At 37.0% G+C, this 25605-nt stretch overlaps 2 protein-coding genes across 6 annotated transcripts in view; both read right to left on the reverse strand.

The window, feature by feature from the left end:
• TRPC1 (transient receptor potential cation channel subfamily C member 1) lies at positions 1-16926 on the reverse strand. Its single transcript, XM_030227288.2, has 13 exons — positions 16725-16926; positions 15338-15492; positions 14018-14119; positions 12994-13196; positions 12103-12234; positions 10653-10848; positions 9376-9712; positions 7736-7875; positions 6572-6715; positions 3829-4004; positions 3475-3676; positions 2746-2940; positions 1-1910 (listed from the first exon to the last, which is right to left on the reverse strand). The coding sequence occupies exons 1-13, from the start codon at positions 16858-16860 to the stop codon at positions 1683-1685; spliced, it is 2346 nt and encodes a 781-aa protein (XP_030083148.1). The 5' UTR covers positions 16861-16926; the 3' UTR covers positions 1-1682.
• Positions 16927-18123: 1197 nt separating this feature from the next.
• Positions 18124-25605, reverse strand: part of PLS1 (plastin 1) — a 41959-nt gene continuing 34477 nt past the window's right edge. For all 5 annotated transcript variants that reach the window (XM_050978028.1, XM_050978027.1, XM_050978031.1 and 2 more), the window contains exons 11-16: positions 24779-24857; positions 23624-23738; positions 22698-22831; positions 21687-21810; positions 19538-19662; positions 18124-19053 (exon numbers count right to left, since the gene is read on the reverse strand). In XM_050978028.1, coding sequence (XP_050833985.1) covers positions 18918-19053; positions 19538-19662; positions 21687-21810; positions 22698-22831; positions 23624-23738; positions 24779-24857 — 713 coding nt within the window. In that variant the 3' untranslated portion in view covers positions 18124-18917. The remainder of the gene's footprint in view (positions 19054-19537; positions 19663-21686; positions 21811-22697; positions 22832-23623; positions 23739-24778; positions 24858-25605) is intronic.

Consider the following 25605-nt stretch of genomic DNA (forward strand, 5'->3'; position numbering starts at 1 on the left):
TATTTTTCAAAGAGATTTTATTTGCTTCCTTTCTTGAATATACATAACATACACAGTTTTTATGTTGGTGCATTATTCAAACATGAGATCTCAGTTCAAACACAAAACTCAGAGATCCTCTTTGCTTTGAATCAGGAGGTTAACTTCCTATTCCCATGAAAAGCCAACACAGATCAGAATCCCTCTATACTCTAACACTTCTGAAAGCGGAGCATAAAAACCTAGCTCAGAAATACATAATTTCATAGTATGGAAAATATATTACCTTTACAAGAAAGAGTTTTATAAGAATTCCTTCAAAAAAGTAGACATTCATGTAAGCCCCCACTCTGTTAATCTCCCAAAATCAACTGCAGTCAAAGACCACAATGGCTACCTGCGCCTTCTGGACACATGACCATTTCAGAAGAGCACCATAACAGCAAAACTGTCCATCAATCCTTCAGCTGTCATAAATATAGTCATTTGTAATTAAAAATACAGGAATCTCACATTTCTCAGTTACAGTTTGTCTGCTTGAATTATATATAAGCATATAAAGCCATAAAGGACCCTCTAGCACAGAAAATCCACAAAGCCCTTTCTTGTCCACTGTAAGCAAAGTCAGATAAACTATTTTCAGAAAACATTATACCTGACATTAAAAAAATGTATAGCTTGGGAACAATTCTGGTAAAAAACAGGAAAAAAGCAAACCAAATTTAAAAGTAGGATATGTAAAACCTGTGTCAAGCAGACCCTTCTAAAGTACATCTCTCCAATGACAAGACTCAATGACCTCACAGAAAGAAGAGTAGAACGGTGTACAGGAATTGTTCAGCACTGCAAAAAATAGCACTCATGTGCTTCACCTCATTTTCATGAAATCACAGGTTTTAATAATTCACATAATTTATCTAGATTTTAAAAATCCAAGATACTAAACATTAAATGTTCACAGAATAATTTTTAAATTCTATTCCAATCCTAACATGTATATTAAAATATACTATTGAGGCACTGCTGAAAAATCCAAGCAGGGTGTGATTGTCTTACACATAACCATAAACATTTAAGAAATGGTTGGTCTATTTTGTGTTCAAAATGTCAATGTACCCACAAAAGTGAAAAGTCTTTATGATGTATTCTAGAAATGTTAGTTTACAGTCAGTGTTATCATACAAAACTAGAACTGCCTCTTTCAGAGCCATACAGTCTTCACAAGCACTGTAACCTACAGTCATACATAATTTCCAACTGTGCTGGAAATTTTCTATTATTCTTTACCTGACTTTTCTATGAAAAATAAACAGGCTGGATTTTCATTTTAAAAAGCTTATCTTCTCCCACAACTTGAAAAATAAGTATGAAAAAAAGAACAAACAGCAAAAATAGAAGAAAGAAACACATTGTGCTAGTTCTGAAGCTCTAACACTTGACAGCCACAGTCAATCTGAAGAACATTTAAAAAACTCCTATATACAAATTTTATATACACACCAAGATTAAGAGGTTAAGAAAATTAGTGTATCTGTTTTTGCATTCACTTTGACCACTTGGGCACCGAGCTGCAACTCACACAAATGCATTTTCCAATGTATTTTTGTGCAATAATCATGCCTATATGATCTGGCAACAGAATTAGGTCAACACTTTCACCTATGGTATTTAAAAACACACACCTTTTGTTTAAAAGTTAGGTCTTAGTTTCTTGGATAAAACATAGCATATTTGGAAGTTCGAAAGCCAAGCAGGTCTCTCATTTCGTTGCGGAACTTTGACAAGTCCTGTCGCAGTTCATTGAGGTTCTCCACAGTGGCCTGGTCCGTACTCTGCATCTTCTGTCTCATGGAGGTCAAGTAACGGTGGACTAAGCAGCACATCACCTTTTGGTAATTCTCATCTCTCTTCTGCTTCAGATTTCTCCATTCCTTTAAACAAACAGAACATATTTACCATGGAAGTGATTTTTGAGCCCTAAAGCCTGTATACAATTCTACAGAGAAGAAACATGAACAAAAGAACAAAGCTATTTTTTAAATACATCCTGATGGACACAACTATACAGCACATATAAATTGTCCACAAAATCGAAATTAAATTACAATCTTCTGTACCAGCAAAACTGAAAATTTTTATCTACCTGGCTTGATAATTGTTCTGTGAGCAATCAAGACTTCCATAACCTACTGAATGTCTCTCAGTACAAATTCCATAAAGTGCCTGAATTTGTTTATCTAGTGCTATTTTCATCAGCAAAAAGGTGCAAAATTATTATGCAAAATTGCAGAGTAAAAAAAAATGTTTATAAAATAAACAAACAAAAAATCCCTTCCCTAACAATGAGAGGCTTCAGTGTTCTCTTTTAGCTATTTATTCTGACACTTCTGTAATATGTTTAAAACCAATTACCTTCTCCAAAGAATATTCTAACCTCACCGTTTTTGAGATTAGCACATACTTCCTTGAGGTTTCTGTGTGTTTTCATTAAATCAAAGCATTTTTTTCAGACTATTTCTGGGGGAATTGGGAGTTGGAGGGAAGTGGGTTAAAATTTCCAAACCAGAAATTTAATAAAACCTTACTTAAGTAGAAGTAAGTAACACTTATTTATCTTGGATGCAACACCCATTATTCTGCAGTTCCTATTTCTCTTAGTAGCATTCACCTTCTGACAGGCAGCTTCATGCAGCAACCTGTGTTTTCATTTCAGCAAGCAGCACCTTTCCAGCTGCAGAGCTCAGAGCTTGCCCAACCATTCCTCACCTTGAGACTGTTCTGACGTTTCACTTTGCCACTCGATGTATGAGAGCAGATCCATTTACTGAGACTGTTGAAAAGGTAACAAATTGTCTTGGGAGAGGGTATAACGTTAAAAGGTGGAGGGAGTGTGCATTTATCATCGAAGTAGCTAAGCCAAAGCTTGGCACGAGCAAACTTCCACTCCTTATCTTCATGATTCTAAAACATCAGAAACATTAACAGAGAAAAGAAGCAGAAATACTAATAGGTTATTTTTAAAGTTTAATTTGCTTTTACCTGAAAAACTGGCCATTATTTAAATTAGGTTATATAGCATCTTAATAGATAGATTACAGAGTATTTTAATAGGTTTGCTTGAATATTCTAATATTCAATATTTAAAACAAGTACGTCTTTCTTCAATTCCTAGTATAAAATTCAGAAGGTAGGTACAGATTAATACCCAGATCAAATGCCAAAGCACCACACATATCAAAATCAGCATTTGAACAGCCATTGTATCAAGAAAGTCATCAAGTCCCAGTGGGCCAAAGCCCTATACATAACCAACACGGAAATTACATTTTTTTTTTAATCAAAGCAAATAAAAAGTTCTTATTTGAAGGAAAAATATGAGGTCATAGTAAGAGCTCATCCACGAGGTCTAGAGACCATGAGTTTTCACACTATAGGAAGAAATTTGTGTAAAATCCAAAGATGCAGGTAATTGGTAATTAATCAGACACCACTTACTGCTATCAGCTGAAAACTTTTGTGAAGCATTGCCACAAGGAGTTTTGTTAATACGATCACAACCACCACGTTGTAGGTCCCAACAATAACAGCACCAACAAAAGACTGTAATTCTTCACCGTAGCTAAAACGTGTCACAAAGACTGCAACATGTGCCAGGGAGAATATGTACCAGAAGAGAGCAAAACATGTACCAATAAACCTACAGAAGCAAGGGAAAAATCTGGTCAGGGAAACACCAGAAGTATTAAATTTAAATTCAATATCAGTGAAAAAATTCAGTAATTCAGTTCTGTTTAAATACAAGGGATTAAAAGCTAAAACAATACAGTTATTTTAAGATCTCAAACTCACGAATGGAATGTGTCATTGCTCTGCTGTTCACAGAAAATGCCCGCACAGTCCTTTTCTTCATTTACAGTAAATCCTTTGTCATAAAGTTGGGTCAATCCAATTGTGAATGAGAACAAGACAAGAAGAAACATGCCCAGAAATTTTCCAAAATCTTGTAGCATCTGCCCCATTGAAATCTGTGAAATAGATTTATTTTTAATTTTAGTAAAACATGTAGTTATTTTTATTTGTATTGTCTCCTTCAGCCTTTGAGCAACAAAAAAATCTACTTACATATTAAATATTTAAGTTAAATTTTGATATGCTAAACAGACCTTAAGGTTAGGAGATAACCTTGTACTGTTTTTCAGAGAAAAATTCTAGATATTAAAAAGAATATGTAAGTAATTTTAACATCACCTGGAAAATTAATATCCTCCAAGTAACCATAAGCAATAGGATGTACACCTTGTTACTTATTTGCAATACCAATGGTAATAAGGAATTCACAGGTCAATAGACAAAAAGCAGTAAATGAAAAGGATTTGAAGATTAATGCCATCATAGAAAATTATGAAAACATTTAGAAGAACACTGAATTAATCAAAACGTTTGGAATAATTTATCACTAATTAAAAAAAGTAGTATACAAAAGTCCATCTGCAGAATACAAAATTGGCTCACAGTACATTTTATGTATGATTTTAAATAAACATGTGTGTAGACACGCAGAAATTGAAGGATAAAGCACACAAGGTATGACAGTAAATTTGGATCATTAGTTTCCAATTCAAAATATCCTATACAGAACTTTGCAACATTAGAAATACAGCACCTTTTAAAAACCCCAATCATATGCTTGTGATTTTTTCCATCACAGGAAAGACCTTGATTTGCTTTTGACAAAAGCCCAAATTTTTACACAGACATAACTTAAACTGTTTATATAACTTAATTAGTCTTCTACAAACTTCTTCAGAACAGTGTACCATTGTAAATAATGCAAATGTGGGATTGGGTGGATCTAATCTATATAAATCAATGTGTGGAAAACCCAGTCTTATATGTATCAAAATCTGTACCAACTCACAGGCCAGAACTGTAACACAATTGCCAGATTTTGCAAGTACAGCTTTACTGGGAGATGAATTCCTGCTCCCTCCTTTGCTGCTGGAAACTCACCAAGTACCTCCTGCAGCACAGCACGTCCAGAGTCCGTACAGTTTGTAATGGTCATGGAGATTCTGCAGCTGTGGGCAGAGCTCTGCACCAATTCTGTGCATGTTTGCTCAGAGGATCACTGTACTCCCCATCAAACTGTTTCATCACATCTGACCCTTCAATGAAAAAAACCCAACCCAAATCCCAACAACAAAATATTTTCCCTTTAACACATGGTTCCAGCCAAGAGAAAGACAAAGTAGGTGAAAGAGGAATGCACAAAAAGTGAAAACTTCCCAAAAATATTTTGTTTGGAAGAGAGTGTAACAACCCATCCCAAATGCCTGTTGCTTTCTTCATATATTCATTCTTTCCCTCTCTAAGAATTTACAATTTCTAAGCACTTGAAATCTAATTATCTCATCTAGGGAAGTAGTATTCTACCTTCTGTTAATAATAAAATCCACCCCACACAGCCAACTTGCAAATCTAGATTATTACAGGTTTTATTAGCCAATGAGTCAAGAAACGGATGGCTTAAAAATAACTCTAAGAGCCAAGAGAACAGGGTAGCTGCTTTCCCCTGCCCCCCACTGTTGGGTTTCCATCCCATATTTGATTACCACCATCTGAACTTTGTGACCTACTTTCAGAAAATACTGTAAGAGTTGTTGCACCAGCCCTACTGGCCAGCAGTAATAACGTAAGCTCCTGTGTGCCTCTGAATGAGGTGACTGTTGACTGTTTTTATTTACTTGGAAAATTTCACAACACAGCCTCCTAATAAAAAACTTGTGAAAGATCTAGTACATAAATAAACATGCACATTAAACAGTGAATCTCTTTAAAATGTGGAGAGACTTCAGTGTTTAATCAATTTGTACAACCCTTATGCTTAATGCAATATCAGGACTTCAGTATTTTTTTCAAAGTGTGCAAGTACATTTCCATTTAAAATGTGTAACAGAAAATTAGATAATTAAAACGTGGGAGGTTTTATTGTCATCATTAGTGGAAGGCTCCAACAAATACCAAGTAAGAAGAAACCTGTTCTCCCTTCTAACTGCCAATAATTAGGCGAGTATTTCAATACTCGAGACAGATTTCAATTTTTCAAACAAAAGCAGTTTGCACAACTCAAGGTGCAACTTTAATGAGATCACAGACACAAACAAAAAGGCTTTTGATTACTCTTCTTTGCTACACACTTATTCATCTATCTCTTTAGAAATAAGAAGCTAAGGAAATTATTTGTATAAAACTTTGCAGGAAGAACCTAATCCTTATACTTTCCAAACTGTGGAAACTTAGCTGGTATGTTATGCTTAGAACAGATGAAAACAAAAAAGACAGTATAGGTACAGCTATTATGGAAAAATACCCTAACTGAACTACACAAAGTCTTTCACTCTTTTTCTTACCTTTTTCCATCTGAATCAGTATGTTTTACACAAGAGATTAATTTAAAAAAAAAATCAAACTTCAATGCAGTATCACTTCTTTCTACTTTTCACTTTCTTACTTTAACATTTTTTCCTATTTTCAATAAGACTCTTGATAGCAAATTATGTTTAATATTTTTTCAAACAGTAATGATATTCACCTGCAGTGGTCCCAGAATGGAGCTGGTTGTGTACATGAAGAAGAGACGCAGGTAACTAAGAACATTGGCAAAGGCAAAAAGACCTTCTGCCACTAGGGTCGGATGGAATGCATCCCAGTCCTTCCTTTCAGCATAATCATGAAACTGCAACATAAAAAAAAGACAAGTTGAGATCACTAAGATCATTCTCTCTCTAATTTTTTTCCAAGAAATGGAGCCTTCATTTTCAAATAATTACCAGCCTCTGAATCAGTGCTAGGATAGGAAAATGAGCCAAACACCAAGTTGGGAAGAAATGAAGCAGTTTATTTCTCTCCAAACTCCCAGACAGCTGTCAACTTGCAGTTTTCAAGACACAATAATAGTGCTACTGCACTGGCTTGGATTTTGCTGTAATATTCACATTCAACTGGTCTGGCAGTTTGCCATGTGCTGTGTGGTTAACAACACATGAAACAGAATGGCAATGATCATTTTCAAAACTCATCTTTTCAATCAAATCCAGATGGCTTTTCACATAGACAAGACAAGGCTCCTCTATGGTCTCAGGACTTTTATCCTTACTACCAAAGAAAACCCCAACCAAAAAAGCCCCACCAAGCAAAAACCAATTAAAAATCCACCACTTATGATATTTGAGTATATGTAACCAAAAGCTAAATAAAACTTTCTGTAACAAAAATGCACTAGGCAATCCAAACACAGAGAATGCTATTAGCCCTCTGCATAGTACTGAATGGAGTCAGGCAAGCTCAAATGCCCAGTCTGATGAGATGCATATTCCTAAACAAAAATCAAGCCATTTGCAAGACCAGCCAGCCCTTCAAGGAAGACAGTAGCTCTGTTTGGGGTTTCCAAGCACTTGGACATGTCCTGATGTGTTTTCTAACTCCCATTTGCCTGATCAACGGCGCTTGGAAGACCAAGGTGCAACAAGACCAAGGTCTCGTCACCTCCACGGCCAGTACCACACAGAGCATTTCAGCCCCAAGCCCACCCTGCACCCCATCACAGGCTGGTACTGATGCTGTACAATGCACCACAGCAGCCTGCTTCTAGCACACCACGTGTAACACATCTCCAGGTATTTGGCAGCCATGTACTAAAAGCACACCTGCTCAGTCAGCCCAAGAGGAGCTTTGGCCTATGAAGATTGGTGCTCACCTTGTTATGGGCAACGACTTTGAGGGCAAAAGTTGCCAAATACAGGGAATTCATGACAAAACTAAGCTGATTGCGGGACTCTTCTAAAAAATCTTCTAAACCATCATACCAGAGCCTCTTAACATCTGACCACACCATTCCTGCAGGGAAAAAATAAAACCCAGGGAAGTGAAGCCATTGCACTAAACAAGTATTACTTTACATATGATCACTATGTATTTTACACTGAATTTGTTACAGAATTAGTAAAAGGAAATGGAGAAGAAAATTATATTTACACACACAAGAACTGGAGTTCTGTTGCTTTATTTTCCCATGGAGGACATCTGTATTCATGATTTTGAAAGTCCATCCAGAACAACACAAAACTTGTTATTAACTCAAAGTGTTACAAATTCTGCTGTGGCCATTCTGACAATGATTTTTAGAGAGTATTTTAATGTGATTGTGGAATTCAATTATGTAAGTGAACCCTTGTTACTTGATTCTTTTCATTCCAGTTGATTTTGCAGAATATTTTCTAAATATGCTCTAAATCAACTTAGAATATTTTCAAGGAATCAGTATAATGTCATTACAAATAAGCATTTAAGCTATAAATGCAATTACTATTTAAAAACTTGAGATTCAATGTGAAAAGTAACCCCATTTTAATGATTGTGTTTGCTTAGATATACTTTTAAAATCCTACTTGAAATCCACATTACAATAATGCATGCAGAAAAAATATATTTCTATAGCCTTTAATTAAAATTACCAAGACCACCTAATGACACATTCTGTCAGCAAAAGAATTCATAAAATTATGATATTTCATTTCAAAGCCATGGAGGAATCTGACTTATACTCAAAATTTGAAGTTTTCAAGTTTCTTTTAAGACCTGCCTGTGTTTGTGTGTGGGATACTACATACTTCCAAAATCTGCAAGAATTGCTCCACAGTTTTAATACAGCTCAATTGTGAATCACCATTACACAAAAATCCTCTCACCCTAAAATATCAAATAAATCACCCTCAGAATTACTTAAATAAAAACTCTTTTGTTTTTTACCATATCACTCCTTTTTGTAAGTCCAGTGAAACAAACTATACATATCTAATTACCTTACATTAAGAAAGGTATATTTTAATGTAAATAAAATTGCATGCCAGACAACCAAAACCAAGGTTCAAATTATGAACTTTCAACCAAAAGTTCTTGAAAACTCAACAAAAATTATACCTGTGCTCCCTCTGCTGCATCAACCAGAAGTGACATGCAGCCTTTCTGGTACAGTTATGATATCTGGTGACAACGATATACAGAACTAGAAAATCATAACATGGGAAAATAATACTTGTTTTTGCATTTTGAAACAAGCATGAGGTAAATGCACACCTCCAATCTCTTAGTAACATGGAGTATGCATACATAAACACACAGAACATATACTTCTACCTTTAAACCACATACCAACTGTGCAGGAAGTCCAAATTTTATTATTAACTACTTTTCCAACCAAGCATTACAGAACTGTTCATGGAAGACTGCATTATTACTTATTGCTGATGTACCACTAAACTGGCATTTTTTATATATTTAGCATATGTTTTTTATATATTTAGCAACTGACATCCAATCCACTCAAATCATACCTACCAATAAGCCATATTATCAGAAGATAGTCTATTCTCTCAAGGGCTGGTCCCATTGTATTCTTCTTATTCTCATTGTAGACAAGCGAGTACAAATTAAGTAATAACAGAAATGTGAAATATGAAGCTCCATGAATAATAAACTTCATAAAAGGAGTGTGAATTATTCGACCTACTCGAGATTTAGGAGCTAACAAGTAACAGAGGGACAGAACTGGCCAGAAAATGCCAACCATCAGAACAGTCAGGATCTTCTTGCAGGTGTGCTTGCGCCGATAGCCGGCCATCTGCCCAAACCACACCGTGTTGAGAAACTGCTGGCAGTTGGACTGGGCAACAAACTGGGGGGAAGGAGGGCGAGAAACAAACAAGGAATCACTCTCAGGTTTCTTCACACACATTACTAAGTTGCATCATTAAAACTAATTTTGTAACTATATGTGTACTGCACAAAAAAGTTGTTATTTTCCAAGCCCTGTAGTAAAAGCAAGCTATGCTCAAACCCAGAGGAACACCAAAATACTTCAGTGTGCTTGATGACTACAGCTTATGACTTTCAAATGCTATGTATTTCAACAGTTTCACAAACAGTTTAAGCCTAGACAAGTAGAACAGACAGAATTATGTAATTCCTTTTGCAAATGCTAACTAAAAATGGATTTTGCTTGAAAAGGAAACTTCCACTCTGTCCTTGGTCCTTGTACTAGAATCCCACAAATATCCATTTGCATTCCAGCACAGAAAACTAGAGTTATAATTTATGAAGGGACAAAAATTACAATAACCTACTGCATGAAGGAAGTTGCATATTGATGGCATAAAAAGTGCTGCTATTCTGGAACAGAGGGGCTATTCAGTTATACCAGCACAGGTCCAACCTAATTACTGAACAGCACAGGCAAGGCCTGAGACACAGCTGAACAGTTAATGACCAGTGAGAGAATGATAAATCATGTTTGGCACCTAAGGATCCATGCCTCTCTAGGCAAGGATTTAATGAGGAACTGAATAAATAATTACCACTACCAGAGCTGTTAATAAAAAAGCAGTGGCCTATACTTCAATACAAAAAAACTACATTCATCTCCACAGTGAACAGTGAAGAATGCCTCAGTATCTTGCAGCATCCCTGTTCCACATACTGATACCTGTGTATTACCATCTCTTCTATAACTCCTGCATGTTTATTTCCACTTCTGTGTCCAGAGGCAGAACAACAAAGTAATTAATTACTAGCAAAACACGATATGGAAAGTCTATTGAGTTGCTGCAAAGACAAACCTCTTTTTGGTTATACTTGATTGCAAGTTTTAAGCGGCTTAAGTTCATCCTCTCCTCCAACAATCCTCTCTTGTCTACATGTTCATCACTGGAGGTGTGATTCAGAATCACTTCCAGCTCCCGGGAATTCCGTGCTTGTGCAAGTAAATCTTTAGCAAAGGTTTTGCACTGCTGAGCAAGCTCCTCATAATCATTTCTGAAACACACAGAAGAAGTATGTACTATTACCCCAGGCCTGCATTTTCCATTCAAGCACAAACTAGCCATTTTTGGCTGGGATTGTATGTTATATTGAGATAAATTAAAAGAAACCACCCCAGAAGTCCTATGTCAAGGTCCAAGCATTCCTAAGACAACTCTGAGTAGTTTTCACCATGTAACATGACAATTCCATTTCTGTTTAGCTTGCAAGATCACTAGAGTAAATCTGGCCCACACACTTACAAATTCTTATGTCATGAGTTCCATACAGAGTTAAAGATTAGATTTCCAGGACATGAGAAAGTGTATTTGTCACAAAATATGGCACTGGTAAGTAATCATTTGGACTTTCCAACTGGACCTGAAATTGTTTGGGGTTTTGCTTTATTTCTGTCACCTGAAAACTAAAGTCTATTCACTAAGTATTATGTATTATTGTATTAAACACATGAAAAGAAACCACATGATTTCCTTGTCTCACCTTGCACACAGTCCATTTTAATGCCACGTTGTATCACAAAAATGCAACAATTGAACTCTTATTAAGAAAGATAGGCAGATAAAATGCAGAAAATTCACATTTTTAGAAAATTCATGTATTTAGGAAAGTAGAATTTTACCTTATATAAACACTTGTTTTCACGTTCTTGGAAAGTTTTTGTGCTGGAATGTTACAAAATGTTAAAAATCTGCATTGCTTAAACATGAAATTACAGTTTGTTCATCATATAGAGCATTTTCAGTATGAAGTCTTCTACACACATATGTATATTTTAAATATATACACATATGTGCTCTTCAAAGTCTTATAATGAGCAAAATTAGGAAACAACACCCAAAACAACTCCCAAAAGGAGTCAGATCAGTATAAACAAGGCATATTTCTAAGCCAATACAGAAAAGAAGTGCAGACTACTAATGAGATATTGATATAATTAATATGTGTATAATTTTCAAGTAATTTAGCATTTAGCATAATTTCTGTTTATTTTTGCAGAGTAGAATTGAAATTTGAACTGTTGGTGCAACTACACACATTAAAATGTCTACACCTAAAAGGATTTAAAGTAATTAAACTGTCAAAATGACTACTAAGGAGGCATAAATTATGTAACTTATTATGTCTAATTATCAGTTTAAACATTCCACTTACAAAAAAATTAAGAATAAACTTTTTCTAATGCAAACATATTTCTACATCTGTAATTACATAAAAATATTAAAACTGATGTGTGTTTTCAATTCCTACCTGAACTCAACCTCAACAAGACTTAATTCTTTCAAGTCTGCACTAAGTTCAAAAGCTCTTAGGATTGGATCCTCCTCTGTCAACATTATCAAGGCAGGACTGGCCAAACACCGATAAATGTCAAGACGAAACCTGTGACAAAACAAAACAACAAACAAAACAAAGATGTTTTATTTCATTAGCAGCTTCAAACCAGAACCTGTTCCAAAGGTTTGCTTAAAATGGCTAGCTGAAAGACAAAACAATTTGGTTTTTTAAAATCAGACTACAAGCATTAACTGCATTATGTCTGAAAGCTACATGACATATTTAGAAATACTAAGTATCCTAAATTGGCCAAATAGGTTCCTCCTTTTCCTCACTACTTCCACTGTTACCAGAACCTCAGCAGAAGTTCTAGATTAAATTAAGAGCTGCTACCTCAAATATTTCTGTTTGTCTGCTTTGGATACCCTGACATTTTCCTCATACTGAAGTTAATGATATAGGGGATAGGATGGATACCAGAACGTGCCTGTGCTAGCTCAACACCAAAAACTCAAATAACTTTTCAGAAAAATTTTATCTGCATAGTCCTTATGTCCCCAAGCCAAAGGTAGCTAGAATGTTTGAGACACACTTGCTAGAAAGGAAAGGCACACAGTGACTATGCACAGTGACTAAAGGCATAAAATCAAAATGGAAAAAAGCCACTGCCTCCCACCAGCCTTTTCAGGCAGAACTCATGCCCAAGAACTACCACCTCTCACAATAAGAGCTACATTGTATTAAAGGCATCCACTCATAAACTTCACCTTAAAAAGAAAAAGGAAACATAGTGAATGTGACCCAGGCAATGCCAGAGAATGAAGAATCTTTTTCTTGTGGCTCATGACTTCTAAGCAGTGTTACCTGGAATGTCGCAGACTATCTTTTTTGTTCTTGGCAGTGCACAGTGTGCACTCACAGCCCACAGCATGAGGTTTGGGTAATGATATGTCTTGCTTCAAGAGCATGGTGAGAATTTCATAGTTGTTACGATGAGCAGCTAAAATTACTGGTGCCACATCCATGGTTGTTGAGTACTCTGGGTTCTGAATGCGTTCCATTAATTTCTGGAATAAAATGTAGGAAGTATCTAAATTTATTACCTACAGTTCTACTACATGTAAGGGGGTTTTCAACTGTTCAATCAAGAATTTCTCCTTCAAAATACTTTCCAGTGTTTCATAACATGAACAGAAAGAAAAATATGTAACAACATTCAAACACCTGTCAGATAAATACTAAAAAAGAATAACAGACCCAGATACTTTTCTGCTTTATTTACATATAAATACTGCCTATTTTTCCAATATATATGGGATATTAGAAATTGTTATTTTGCTCTAGTCTGTGAAAGGTTGTATTTACTATTGAAGTGCAGAAAAAAATATCCTGAACATGCCATACTCTGTTACACAAGACCTTATTCCTTCCCTGCCTCCACCTCCACTTCGTGTTTTCCAAGTTTTTGGAACCAAAGCATTGACAAGGCAAGCTTCAATTGCTTAATTTCAAGGTGAAGGTCTGATGTTTAAAGATTTGCTCTGAAAAATCTATGAAGCTTCAACACATGAATAAACACTTTATAAGTCGAGGCTACTAACTACCTTGCAAGCAGACTACTAGAAAAGATTTATAACCACTAGGTTTTTTTCTCTTCTGAACTAGGCATGTGTTTGGCAGGTATAAAGCCACTGGATTCCATATGTGATAAAGCAAAATCACCTATGTCATCTTTCAAGACAAAAGAGATTACAAAACTAATCCCTGGTGTCTAGATTTGATCACCTTACAGAAGCAGAATTTAAGAACATTGTTTTAAACACTACAGATACTCAAAAAAGCAATAGCCTTCACAGCCCCAACCAAAAATCAAAAAACAACACTTAACCACAATGGTTGGCCTGGAGGATCGTTTAGGTCGGTGATTAAGTAGAATGTCAACAGCTCCCACCACTTCCGAGTCAATAGCCACCAAAAGTGCATCCGAGGACTACATAAAGAAAACAAATCCTATGTGAAAACAGCAGTAACTTAAACAGCCCAAAGAGACAAACTCAAGCCAAACTGCATTTTTAAAATAAATTTTAAAAATTTAAGTATTAAAATGATGTTCTGTATTATCACCAGGCATATGATCAGGATACAAATTCAGGTTGTCATTGCAGGAGTTCACACAGCATTAGTGACAATTTGCATCACTGCACCAACAGAAGAGGAATCAATTGAATAAATTACTTTCCAGCAAAGATGATGCAGAAGACTTAAAAAATTAAGTTTAAAGACCCAGTTTACCAGGTCTATTAGACAGATTAAAAGTAAGTAGTAGTATAACACAGCTCAGGCATTTGGGATACTTCAGCCGTGCATTTGTAATTCTGGGGTACATCTAAGAAAATAAGCTTTTTCCATCTTGGCTGGTAACCAACCACTTCTGCACCTCCTATTACACTGAGATAAACAGCTTTTCATTTTCCCTACAAATGATATTATTCTTCTGGATTAAGTTCCAAAATTTTGGATTTTTACTTAAAAAAAAAAGACACAGCTTTTATTACTGCCACTAATTCAGGAACAGAAAAGCTTGTGGTTTTTCTTCACGTCCAATATCAAAGGATGTAACAAAAGATTCTACTTTTCCCTGTTTTACATATTTAATCCATCATGGCTTCACCTCTCCCACCAGTAGCAGAGATGCTGCATACATCTAAGGAAGTCTTGTTGGTAGGAAACTGCCCTGCCATCAAGCACAGCTCAAGTCTAACAAGAAAGCAGCACAGAAATGCATGTTTGCCTTAACCTAAAATCAACTAATATAATGTGAATTTTTCTGTGTTACCATTTAAAAAGTTAATATACTGTACAGCCAAAAGGATTTTTGCCCTTTACACTTTTTTAATGTAAGGCACTCTAACCATGTACTTTTTTTCTTGAGGATAATACATGCATTATTTCAGTAGCAGGACTAACATTTAAAATAAAACCCAAACTTGCTAACATCACAGATAGTGTTACTTACACATTTGCCATGCCAATAAAATTCCACTAGAAAAATCAACTTGTGACAAGAAACTACTTTCACAATTACTTTTTCCAATTTACTGGAAACTTACTGCCTAAAAGGCAGAGTGCATTTATCTCCAAATTCTGACAGATTAACCAAGAAAACATATGACTACACTGAACATTTTTAAAAATGTGTGCTGGATACCTGGCAGCCATAATCCAAAAGCAGCTGTAGTATGTCCAAGTTTTCATTTTCAATAGTTATAGTAACAGCATTTCGTCCAAGCACATCCACACAATTTATGTTCATTTCACCCGAGCTGTTTTCCTCTAAGAGTTTCTTAACCATGTAATAGTCACCTGCAGAAGTAAGGCAGGGATATCACTTCATATCATAAAGCAATAAAAGCATGAGATCATTTTAAGTACCAACTACCATCAAACAAGACACTATTCAATAGCTGACAACAGTAACTGAGTGTATCAGACAAGTAAGAAGTCAAGGTAGATAAGCATTCTCTCATCAGGGAGAAAACTAAAGATATTTCAGGAAATCTCTCTTCAGGAAAGCACTGGATATGTACTTCAATCCACCCCTTTAGTTTAGTCCTAAAAACAAACACACATAAAAGCATGGGCGCTTTCCAAAACTGACTCTGCGGTAACAAACTACTTTACAACACAGAAGACCACGACCAAGACAGATCTCAGTGTAGAACACTTAGAGAAGTATATGTAGAATACAGTAAAATACAGACCAAGAGTACTGAACTGATTGTTATACAGACAACTGGGTTTTGTTACTTTTCTTGTTAGGCAGCCTTTTAGCTCCCTGAATCTCTGTTTATAGTAAAAGAGAGAAAGCCATGGCTTCCTCTGATGTTAAGGACAGACTGCACGGGCTGTGCAGATGCAAGGCATCGCACCACCGAGAGTCCCAGGGCAAAACTGCTGAGCTCGCTGGCAAACGCCTCTGCAGAAGCAGCCCTGGGGCTGTGAGCTCACCTAAGCTCGGCCGAGCACGCAGCAAACACCGCAGCTCTTGCAGCCCGGCTGATGCCCCAAGCACGCAGAGCCGTGCAGCACATCACTAAAAGCATACCCCGAAGTCCAACGTTTCAGACCTTTTAAGATCAGCTTGATTTAAGGCCACGTTTCGATTCAAAAGTAACTAAATATAGGCTTAAAGCAAGCAGCGTATTTTAGAAAGACAAATTTCTTCTCATCCGCCACCAGTGGTGCAAATCGCAGCATACTGATCTCGCTCATCCTGGGGATGTATAGATAAGCGCCAATTTTACAGCAGCTCTCTACTCAGAGACTCTTTTACACCTCCCAGATTCCTCAGACACAAACCGAACGCCCTCACGAACGCGGAGGAGCCGGCCTCGCGTCTCCCTTCCCGCTCAGGGGCCAGCGGGAGGGGCGGGCCCGGACCCCGGTGCCCCACGGCAGCCGCACGGCGGGACCGCACCGCGAGCGCGGGGAGGCAGCGCAGGGCTGACACCGGCCACGGCTCCGGCCCTCGGAGCGAGCGGCCGAGACCTCGAGGGGGGCCGGGCCGGGCCGGGCCGGGCGGCGGGGGCGAGTACCTTTGTCGCAGGCCAGCAGGAAAAGCTTCTCGTCCAGCGTAGTCTCCTCCTTCACCTGCCGCACATCCTTCAGCGCCAGCAGCTTGTTGGGCGAGGCCGAGGCGGACGGGTCCGCACTCTGGTACAGGGCGGCCATGGCTCCGCCAGGCCCATGCGGACCCGGGCGGGGCGGTGTCGCGGCGCCACCGCTGCCCCTCGGCACCGCTGGCGAGCGGGGCAGCGGCCCCGGCCGGGTCACCCCTGGCGGGCGGGCAGGGCAGGGCCGGGCGGGGCTGGCAAGGCAGGGCAGGGCAGGGCCCGGCGGCCGCTCCCCGCCGCAGTGCGCAGGCTCCGGGCCCGCCGCCGGGGCAGCGCAGGCGGGCGGAGCGCGGGGGCCGCGGCCGGTGGCGCCGCCGCTGCTCTGAGCGCGGCCCTGCCCCTCCGCAGAGCCGGGCAGGGGCTGCAGGCTGCCTGGGAAGGAGAGCGCGCTGCAACAGCTCCTGCGTCTGCCCTTATATCGGTTTTCTCCCAGCTGCTACAGTAACTACGGCCCTGCTCATCACAGCATCAGAGGATTGCCTATGAAAATTTCCTCAAAGCAACTCTGAAGTAATTCTGGACACTTACAGCAACAGTTTATAAAACATGAAATAGTGGCCTGTATGGAGTAAGGGACCAAGTACTGTATTTACCTGTCTGGCAGGTAAATACAGTACTTGAGGATTCTATAATTTAATAAGAGATCATTTATTCTTACAGTATAGAGACTACATTAGTCTCCATTTAGCCTCTTCTGAATGAGGACTTGGACTGAGCGTCACCAGAATTCAAATCCTGTACAAAGCTCTGTCATCATCTTGGACTGGGAATAGAAACCAAGTAAATCAAGTCTTGTCCCAACAATGCAAACCAGTAAATAGGCAGAGGCCAATGGCTTCAAATCGAAGAACATAATTCCCTTCAGTCTCCATTATCCCTTTACATAATAGAAACTGAATGGATGTATCCCATAGTATTGCTATATTGTGTGCAAGATAGTGAAGATGTAAAACTCAGTCCAACTGCTTGTTCATCAGGATTCTCCTGTTCTGCCACACTTAGTTCTGGCTTTAGGACCTGAGAGAAAATAGAAGCTTCATACTTTAAAAAAAGTCTTTAATTTTCATTTAGTTTTCTTATGTTTGGCTTTTGGTAACAACTTCATTAAAGGTACAGCTCCAGCTTGATAAGTGAAAATTTACAGCTGATGAAAAAGGAGTAAAAAGTTACTTTAAAATTACTAAGAAAAAAATACGGATTTCATCTCATCCAGACAATGCACCGGTCTTTCTACACAAAACCTCTGCACACATGATGCACACTATAGAAAAATCAAAGGAATGATATATAAGGAAATGCAATACAGTAATGAGAAATTCCATAGTGGACTAGCCAGCTCTTTATTGTTTTCTTACTACATTATTTTATGAAAAGGTTAAAAAAACTCAACCAACAGCTTTTTAGTCCAACCGCAAAACTTAGCACATATGCAGACCTAATAATGACAGGACATTTCTGCTTTCTATTGCTGGTTTTCTTCATACAACATGGTTTGTAAAAGTTTCTGCTAAGTAACAGAACAAAACTACTACATATATTTAAAGATAATTCCCACAAAAAAGTTTAATCAGTGTTCATTAGTTACCAGACATTATCATAGGCCTTTACTTGCTCTGAAGTCAATGACAAGACTCTCATTGGCTCCAACAAGAGATAAGCTCTCCAAGAATAAGGCAAGGATGATAATTTCTGTGCAGTTTGGAGTCCAATCCAACAGGATTGGAATGCACCTTGAGACTTGTATGACTACATATAAGTAACACCCACAAAAATCAAACAGTGTTTCATAATTGGTCCCAAAACAACATATGTAAAACAATGCAGGTTCTCACAGTGCTATGGAAACTAATACAAATGAAGCTTGATTCATATGGGTAATTCCAAGCAATACAAATCTATGATGTTAATTTGTTAATGAACATGTTCTGAAAATGGTATTAGCCATAAATAATTCATGTGTTATGAAACTGAAGAAAATTAACTAATATAAACACATTATTAAAAGATAATCGATATTTTTGCATACAATTTTTCTCACACTAAGTTTCAGAACTCTGTAAACTGCGAGGCATTCATTGTGCTTAACATGGCAGAAAGTTATATTATACATCTGCATTATTTTATTCTGTTCAGTCCTCTTCCCATCAAACATGCAAACACTGTCATCACCATTTTTGGCTTCACTTCAACCAGATCATCTGGGAGAGCATAAATACGAGCACCGATTTTTCGAGCAACTGAAATGGCATACCTTGGAAAACAAGAGAAAACAAATACTGTTATTTTTTCTGACTTCTACCAATATGTCAAACTTCACAACAACAAAACCAGATTTCAATAGCAGGATATGCCTATTTAACAGCGACTAGGCTCTACTAGAAAATGGACATTATTTTGAAGAAAGCATGTACTGGCAGATGTTTTACTACTGGTTATCAAAGCATTTATTTTGGTCAAAAACAGTATGAGGTATGGCAAACTATTAAGAAACCAATTACAGTGCAGTCTTGGTAGGTCATATCAGCTGTGAATTTGACTTCATATTTTAGATAAAATTTAGATTTCTAGATAAACTAGACAAATAAATAGTGTTAGAATTTATATTCTATTAAAAAAAATCAACTAATATTAGTGTTATCTTTCTCCTAAAAAAATCAGTAAATAATGCATTAATTAATGCATTACTGTGAATTAATGCATTTCAGGAAAATATGAAGCATTCAATTAAAACTTACTTGGCATTGTTCAATTTGTCTTGGTAAGAAAGGTCCTCTCTCTTGACCATTTCTGGACGAACTGCTTTTGGTGCAATGGCATCTATTAAATCTAGGACAGGCAAGCTAGTGCTAATTGATCTGTCCTAAAAGAAAAAGACTCAGTATTAGTTTAAGGAATCTGCTTTGATTATTCCATCTTCAAAATGCAAAAAACCCTACAGCACATCTTGCATGCATACTCAAAGACAGAAGCCTGTTACTTGTGAAGGTTTTCCTCACCCTTTATGAATTCTAATGTTCTTTTCTACAATCAGTATTATAATGTTCACCATGCTGGCATCATTATTGCACAAATGGTTTAAATTTATTTCATCAAACTTCCCTCCTTAAGCCCTGAGGAAGGAAGGGAATTATGACATAAGTTCAAGGGCCAGACTTTCAAGACAACAAAAAAAATCCTTACAGGCCCCCATAGAAGTATTTTCCTTGTTTACTTGCCACAGAACTATTTCCTCCAGTAGTTAATGGCTCACTCTTTCTGTAATATTTTGACTCAGATGGTATTCTGAGCGAGTGTGAGAAGTCTGTGTTTCGTATTTAATGCAGAGAGATTCTTAAAAGAGCAATTGCTGTTGCTGCAATCATTCCATCCCAACTATCCAGGCAGAGTAGGAGCTGCTGATGCCAAAGCAAGCACAGGCAGTGCCCATGAGCTGGCTCAGGCCCTGCAGTGGCTGAGCACAGCCACGGGGCACAGCTGCCTTTGCCACCAGGTCAGAACTAGGACTGCCAATTCAGAGAAGTCCCACAGAGCCATCACTAATCATCCATCTAAAAATACTAATAGAATTCTGCTTCAAGACATTAAATGCAGGGAGTCCCCAAGACCATAAGACGCACATTCATAATTTTTACCGTTTGACCTAGTGGCAACGCAAGAGAACTTGGCTTTCATAGTATAAAGCACTTCTGCCTTCTCTACGGTCTGCTTGCCATAGTGATCCCAAAACCCAAACAGTGAAAGGCAATATTTATGTAATGTAAAAAATTAGCAGTAAAAAACCCAAATACTGAATAATGTCACTTTACATCAGTACCTCCTTCTCTTTATTGGTCAACCAGCAGTTTAATTATCTTAAAAACACCATTTCAATGACCTTAAAAACACAACCAATGTACCCTCAAAGACACAGGCATACCAAAGGCAAGCTATTGGGACAGGTTCTTGTCATATTTTCAGTTTATTTAATATCACCATTGTAACAATGTAGGTAGAAATAAGAGAAGCAACATCTCATAAGAAAATGAAGGCTCAATGTGCCTTCTAAAGTGAAAATTAAATATTTTTACTTAATTATTTTTATTAATAATGCTTAACTAATTAAAATTCATAACATAGTGAACTCTCAAATACTTAACTTGCTATGTTCTCCTGTTTTGAATCACAGACATAACTGTCTCAGGTTATAAAATGAACCTGTACAACAATGTTAGATTTGTGGGCAATTATTAATCAGCCATTTCTAGAGCAAGAGATTCACACAGAATAACACACCTGACACACATATGGATTCTTTCTTTTAGAACACTTAAATAACGTGGAAGGAAAGCTTCCTTTATCAATGTGTTCTTTTACGCTGAACGAGAACAGCTCCTGTTTCCCCCCCGGCCTGCTGCACATCAGCAGTGCCAAGGACGACACAAGGTGTCGCTGGTTACCCTGGGCTCCCTCTCCCGGCTCTGTCACACGTTAGAACATCCTTTTAACTAGCTCCTAGGAGAAGTGATCATCTGCCCCCGGTATTTCCAAAATCGTTTGTCTGGCTTGTGCAAGCATGAGAGAGCCTATATCCAAAAACTTGGGAATTATACGACATGCCAGGCCCAAAGACTGGTAATTTCAGACAGAAGACACTTTGAAAGTTTAAAGTTGTTTTTCTTTTCTTTGCTTTTGGGCTTTTTGATTTGTATCTTACTGCAGCTACTATAAGTTTTTATTTTTCAATATATTTGAAAAATACTTTTGAAGATTCAAAGACTGTCAGAAATATTTCCATAAACAATTTTGCTAGTGGATGGGAGAGCCGCTGTTAAACCCAAATCATTAACAGGTTAAAAATCCCAGCTCCTATTATATGCGAAAAGAAAAGTAAATAAAATTGATTACCTTGAAACTTATAATTGAAGTTTTCTTATTTGCTTTTGCAAGTGTCTGATTCACCCATTTAATAATAATTTCATCATTTACTTTTTCACCCTCTCCAAGGTCAGACAGTACATTCAAAGTATACCTTCAATAAAGACAAGGGCCCAAGTTAAAATAAGTGGTAGAACTCAACTTTTCTTACAAAGCTATAAGCAAAGGTAAAATATTATGTCATCACAGTAACAATGCTAAGTACTCTTCATAGGGAACCCTTACCTTATAAACTATATAGTACTTGAAATCACTTTTTCAGTGGTTACTGAATAAAATCATAAAATAATATCCCAAATCTCATCATATTCATGGTAACATCTTCACTCAGTACATCAAAATAAATTTATACTTTCTAAGTTTAAATGACTCCCTACCATCCTAGTAGGGAAAAAAAACTGAATCACAGCAGTCTGAGATCAAAAACCATTAAGTGTTTTGGGATAGGTCTAAGAAAACTAATTTAAGGAAAACATTTGCAATAAAACACTCCTCAATCAAATCACTTTATAATAGTTTTTTCTCACTCAATACAGTAGCAAGATTTTTGATTTGATGATACTTATGGTAGCTATGGCTGTGATGGCCTACAATTTTTTACCCTTTTAACTTCTATAGTGTATATATCACCACTTCCTTGGGTTTTACAAATATTTAAATTACTCTCTACTTACAGAAAGATACATGGATTCAACATGAAATAAGTTGAGGTCTTTTTATTGCTGCAGGATCTATAATTTTAGGCACAGTTTCTAGTTTATAAGGTTTTAATTGTCACTATAAATTGTGGTTTCAATCACTGCACAGTATGTAAAGTTACAAAACACAAATACAATTTTATCTTCCAGAACAGGAATATTTAGAGATTTCTCTCTACAACACCAGATGGGTGACCTGAACACTACCCTTAATTTGCCTTAATTTACAGACACACATGCAGAGACATATATACAGACATCTATCATACACTGCCTAACTTACCTTCTCATCAGCTGCCACACCAAAGCCAAAGTCAGAGTTGGATTACCCTCATTTAGATCGTGTCCAGCAATACCAACCAGTGAGAATTTGGCTTTTGTCTTCCCAAGTTCTACTGCATAATTGCAATTCTCAATCTAAAAATAATTTTTTTTTGCAAATAATGAAAAAATATTAGTATTTCTGCAATACAGACATATAATCTATGTGTATTTTAAATTACTTTGGCTGACTGTTACCTACAGTGAGATCTGAAGCTAGAAAAGATTTCCAGTCTAGCTACACTGTGATTAAAATAACACAGTTTTTACTCTAAATGCAATTATGCAAGATTCCAATGATAATTTTTTCCACATTTGAGAAAACCAAATTTCCACTAAGGTAGTGAATAAAATATATTTATATCAAAACTATACTTTGAAAGATATTGAAACCAACAGCTCTTAAACTGACAGTAATTTTTATCCTACATTTTAGGCTTGTCATGGTTTGACAACCACACATCTCAAAAAACTCACTTCTCAAACCACAACAACCACAAAACTATGTGAAAGCTTGGATTCTGCAAGTCTTGCCCAAATCCTCTGGGCAGCATGTAAAACTGCTCTGGGAGGAAATGCCTCACAGTATAGGAGCATCCAGCAACAACAGCCATGTCAGGCCTGAAGCTTTCACTTACTGAGGCCATAAATTCACTCACTTAATCAGGCCATAAATTAAATATTGTTAAAAGGTGCCCACATTTAGAAACTAAGGCGATATATGCTATAACTGCTATTTATTCTTTGGGATAATAACTGAAAAACAGATTTTTATTTCTTCTCCTCCCAGGACTGTCTTCTCAGTAGCACAGAAATCTCAACAACACAGACTGCCATGAGCACGATGGGAGCCAGTGAAGCTGGGCTGCCTCCCAGAGCATCACCCACCTTTTTCATGTTGCCACCAAGCAGGGAGTAAGGAGGTTTGTTGATGTGGCTCCAGTCAACTGGAACACGTGTCATGTCGTACAGTTGGAAGATGATTAAAGCATCCGAAAGGTCACTAAACCAATGGGTTTCAGCACAAAAGCACAGAAGGACAGTGAAAGTAAGTACTTGAGACTTCTCAGAGTGTAATTAAGTTGATTAAAAATTCCAGATTTAAATAAAAACTGGTGCTGTTCTGTAAAGAAACTAGCCTACATTCCATTGCTTGATTCCGACAATTATACTCACCAAATTCTGCATTTACTTTCATTAGTTTCACAAATCTTACTGAAGCAATCTCAGTCACTGGCTTCAATTAAATTATTACTTTCATAAGGCAGGCATAGACAAAATACTGCTAGAAGAGTTTTAATTTATTGATCTAGTTTTAGTTTTCTAAGGACTTTCCCAAATGTTAAATACTCATGCTTTATCTGCAGATGCCTACAGATGTATTTTGCTAAAGAATATTCAAAACCAATAAACTTATCTTGCAAAGGAGAATAGTAGGAAAAGTATTATTTTCCCATTATATGTTGCATTACTGATAATTCCCATCAGCTACTTAAACTAAATTCTCCACATTAAGCTACCTACAGATCACTTTACAGAGACCAAAAACTGAAATAATGAAACCAATTAGTAAATATAAATAAAAGCAGGTGTTTCCATTTGTTCCCTCAATATCATCTTTTATTGACAGAATTTGAATCAATTTCTGGCATAATTTGAAAGTGGCCAGAAGCATCTAAAAAGCTTGTTATAAAGCCCTTCATCTGAGGGCATACTATGCTGTAGAGCTTCTTACAGTCTACTGAAAAAATAAAAAAAATTACACATCATAAAACACAGTTATCTCAACTTAAAAAAAAACATATCTCAACACACAAGTGAGTGAAGGGGGAAGATTTAAACCTTCTTAGGTTTTCTAGTCTATTTAGATTATGACTAGAATATTCAAGTCAGATACTGCTTAATGTGGTCCTACAGATCAGTTTTGAAGAGGAAACCTGGAAATCACTATTCTAGTAGAAATACAACTTCCCCCTCTTCTTTCCTTCTTTCTTCCCCTGTCACCCCTGGGAAGTCAAATCATTCTTTTTGAAAAAACCATACCTGTACAAATGATTGACATATGGGCTTACACCCAGTGAATTCATCCAGTTTCTGAAAGTCCTTTCTTCTTTACTTTCTCCTATGGTGACAAATACAATTCTATATAAGTTATTGGGGAAAACACTTTAATAATCAATGTTTAAATGCTTCTCAAATCCCTCACCACCCCCCTCCCACCCCAAAAAGAGTTCATAATTTCTCAAACAATAGTCTATACTACAAGGCAATCCTATCCAATTCAGATTCACTCAGTTCTGGGCACAGGGCAGGGGGACTACACAGAGTTGTATTATTAGACTACATTTATCTGAGTAAATACCATTTGATAAAATACAGAAATAATTTTTTGTTATATTTCACATAATTAATATATCATGGAGATGATTAATAATCATTTCCTGAAACTAAAATGAGTGGAAACTGCATTCTACAGTTTGAGAGAAATAACATCTTTTTTATTAAAAGTCAGTACTAACACATGAGGCACTACAACTCCACTCTGTCCTCAAAGAATTTGACAGTATTAATTTGCAAAGGGCCTCCCCAAAGCAACAGCTTTCATTTCTTTTTAGTTCTATGCACTGAAAACATGGACAGGCAGTGTTGTATTTGTTAACTTTGTGGAGCTATTTATGCTGCTGAGGGGGCCAGTTATCCTCACAGTTTTGGCCAGCAATTCTACTTACAAGAACTGCAGAAAATTCATTAGGAAGTAAATCCCAACCTTCACTTTCCTGAAATAAGTTGCTTTTATTACTGCAATCATGAGACCTAACTCTCTTTCTCTATAAAAATCCAGCTTGCAATAATTCATTAATTTTCTACAT

The sequence above is a fragment of the Serinus canaria genome, chromosome 9, assembly GCF_022539315.1.
Source record: "Serinus canaria isolate serCan28SL12 chromosome 9, serCan2020, whole genome shotgun sequence".
In the NCBI taxonomy this organism is placed as follows: domain Eukaryota; kingdom Metazoa; phylum Chordata; class Aves; order Passeriformes; family Fringillidae; genus Serinus; species Serinus canaria.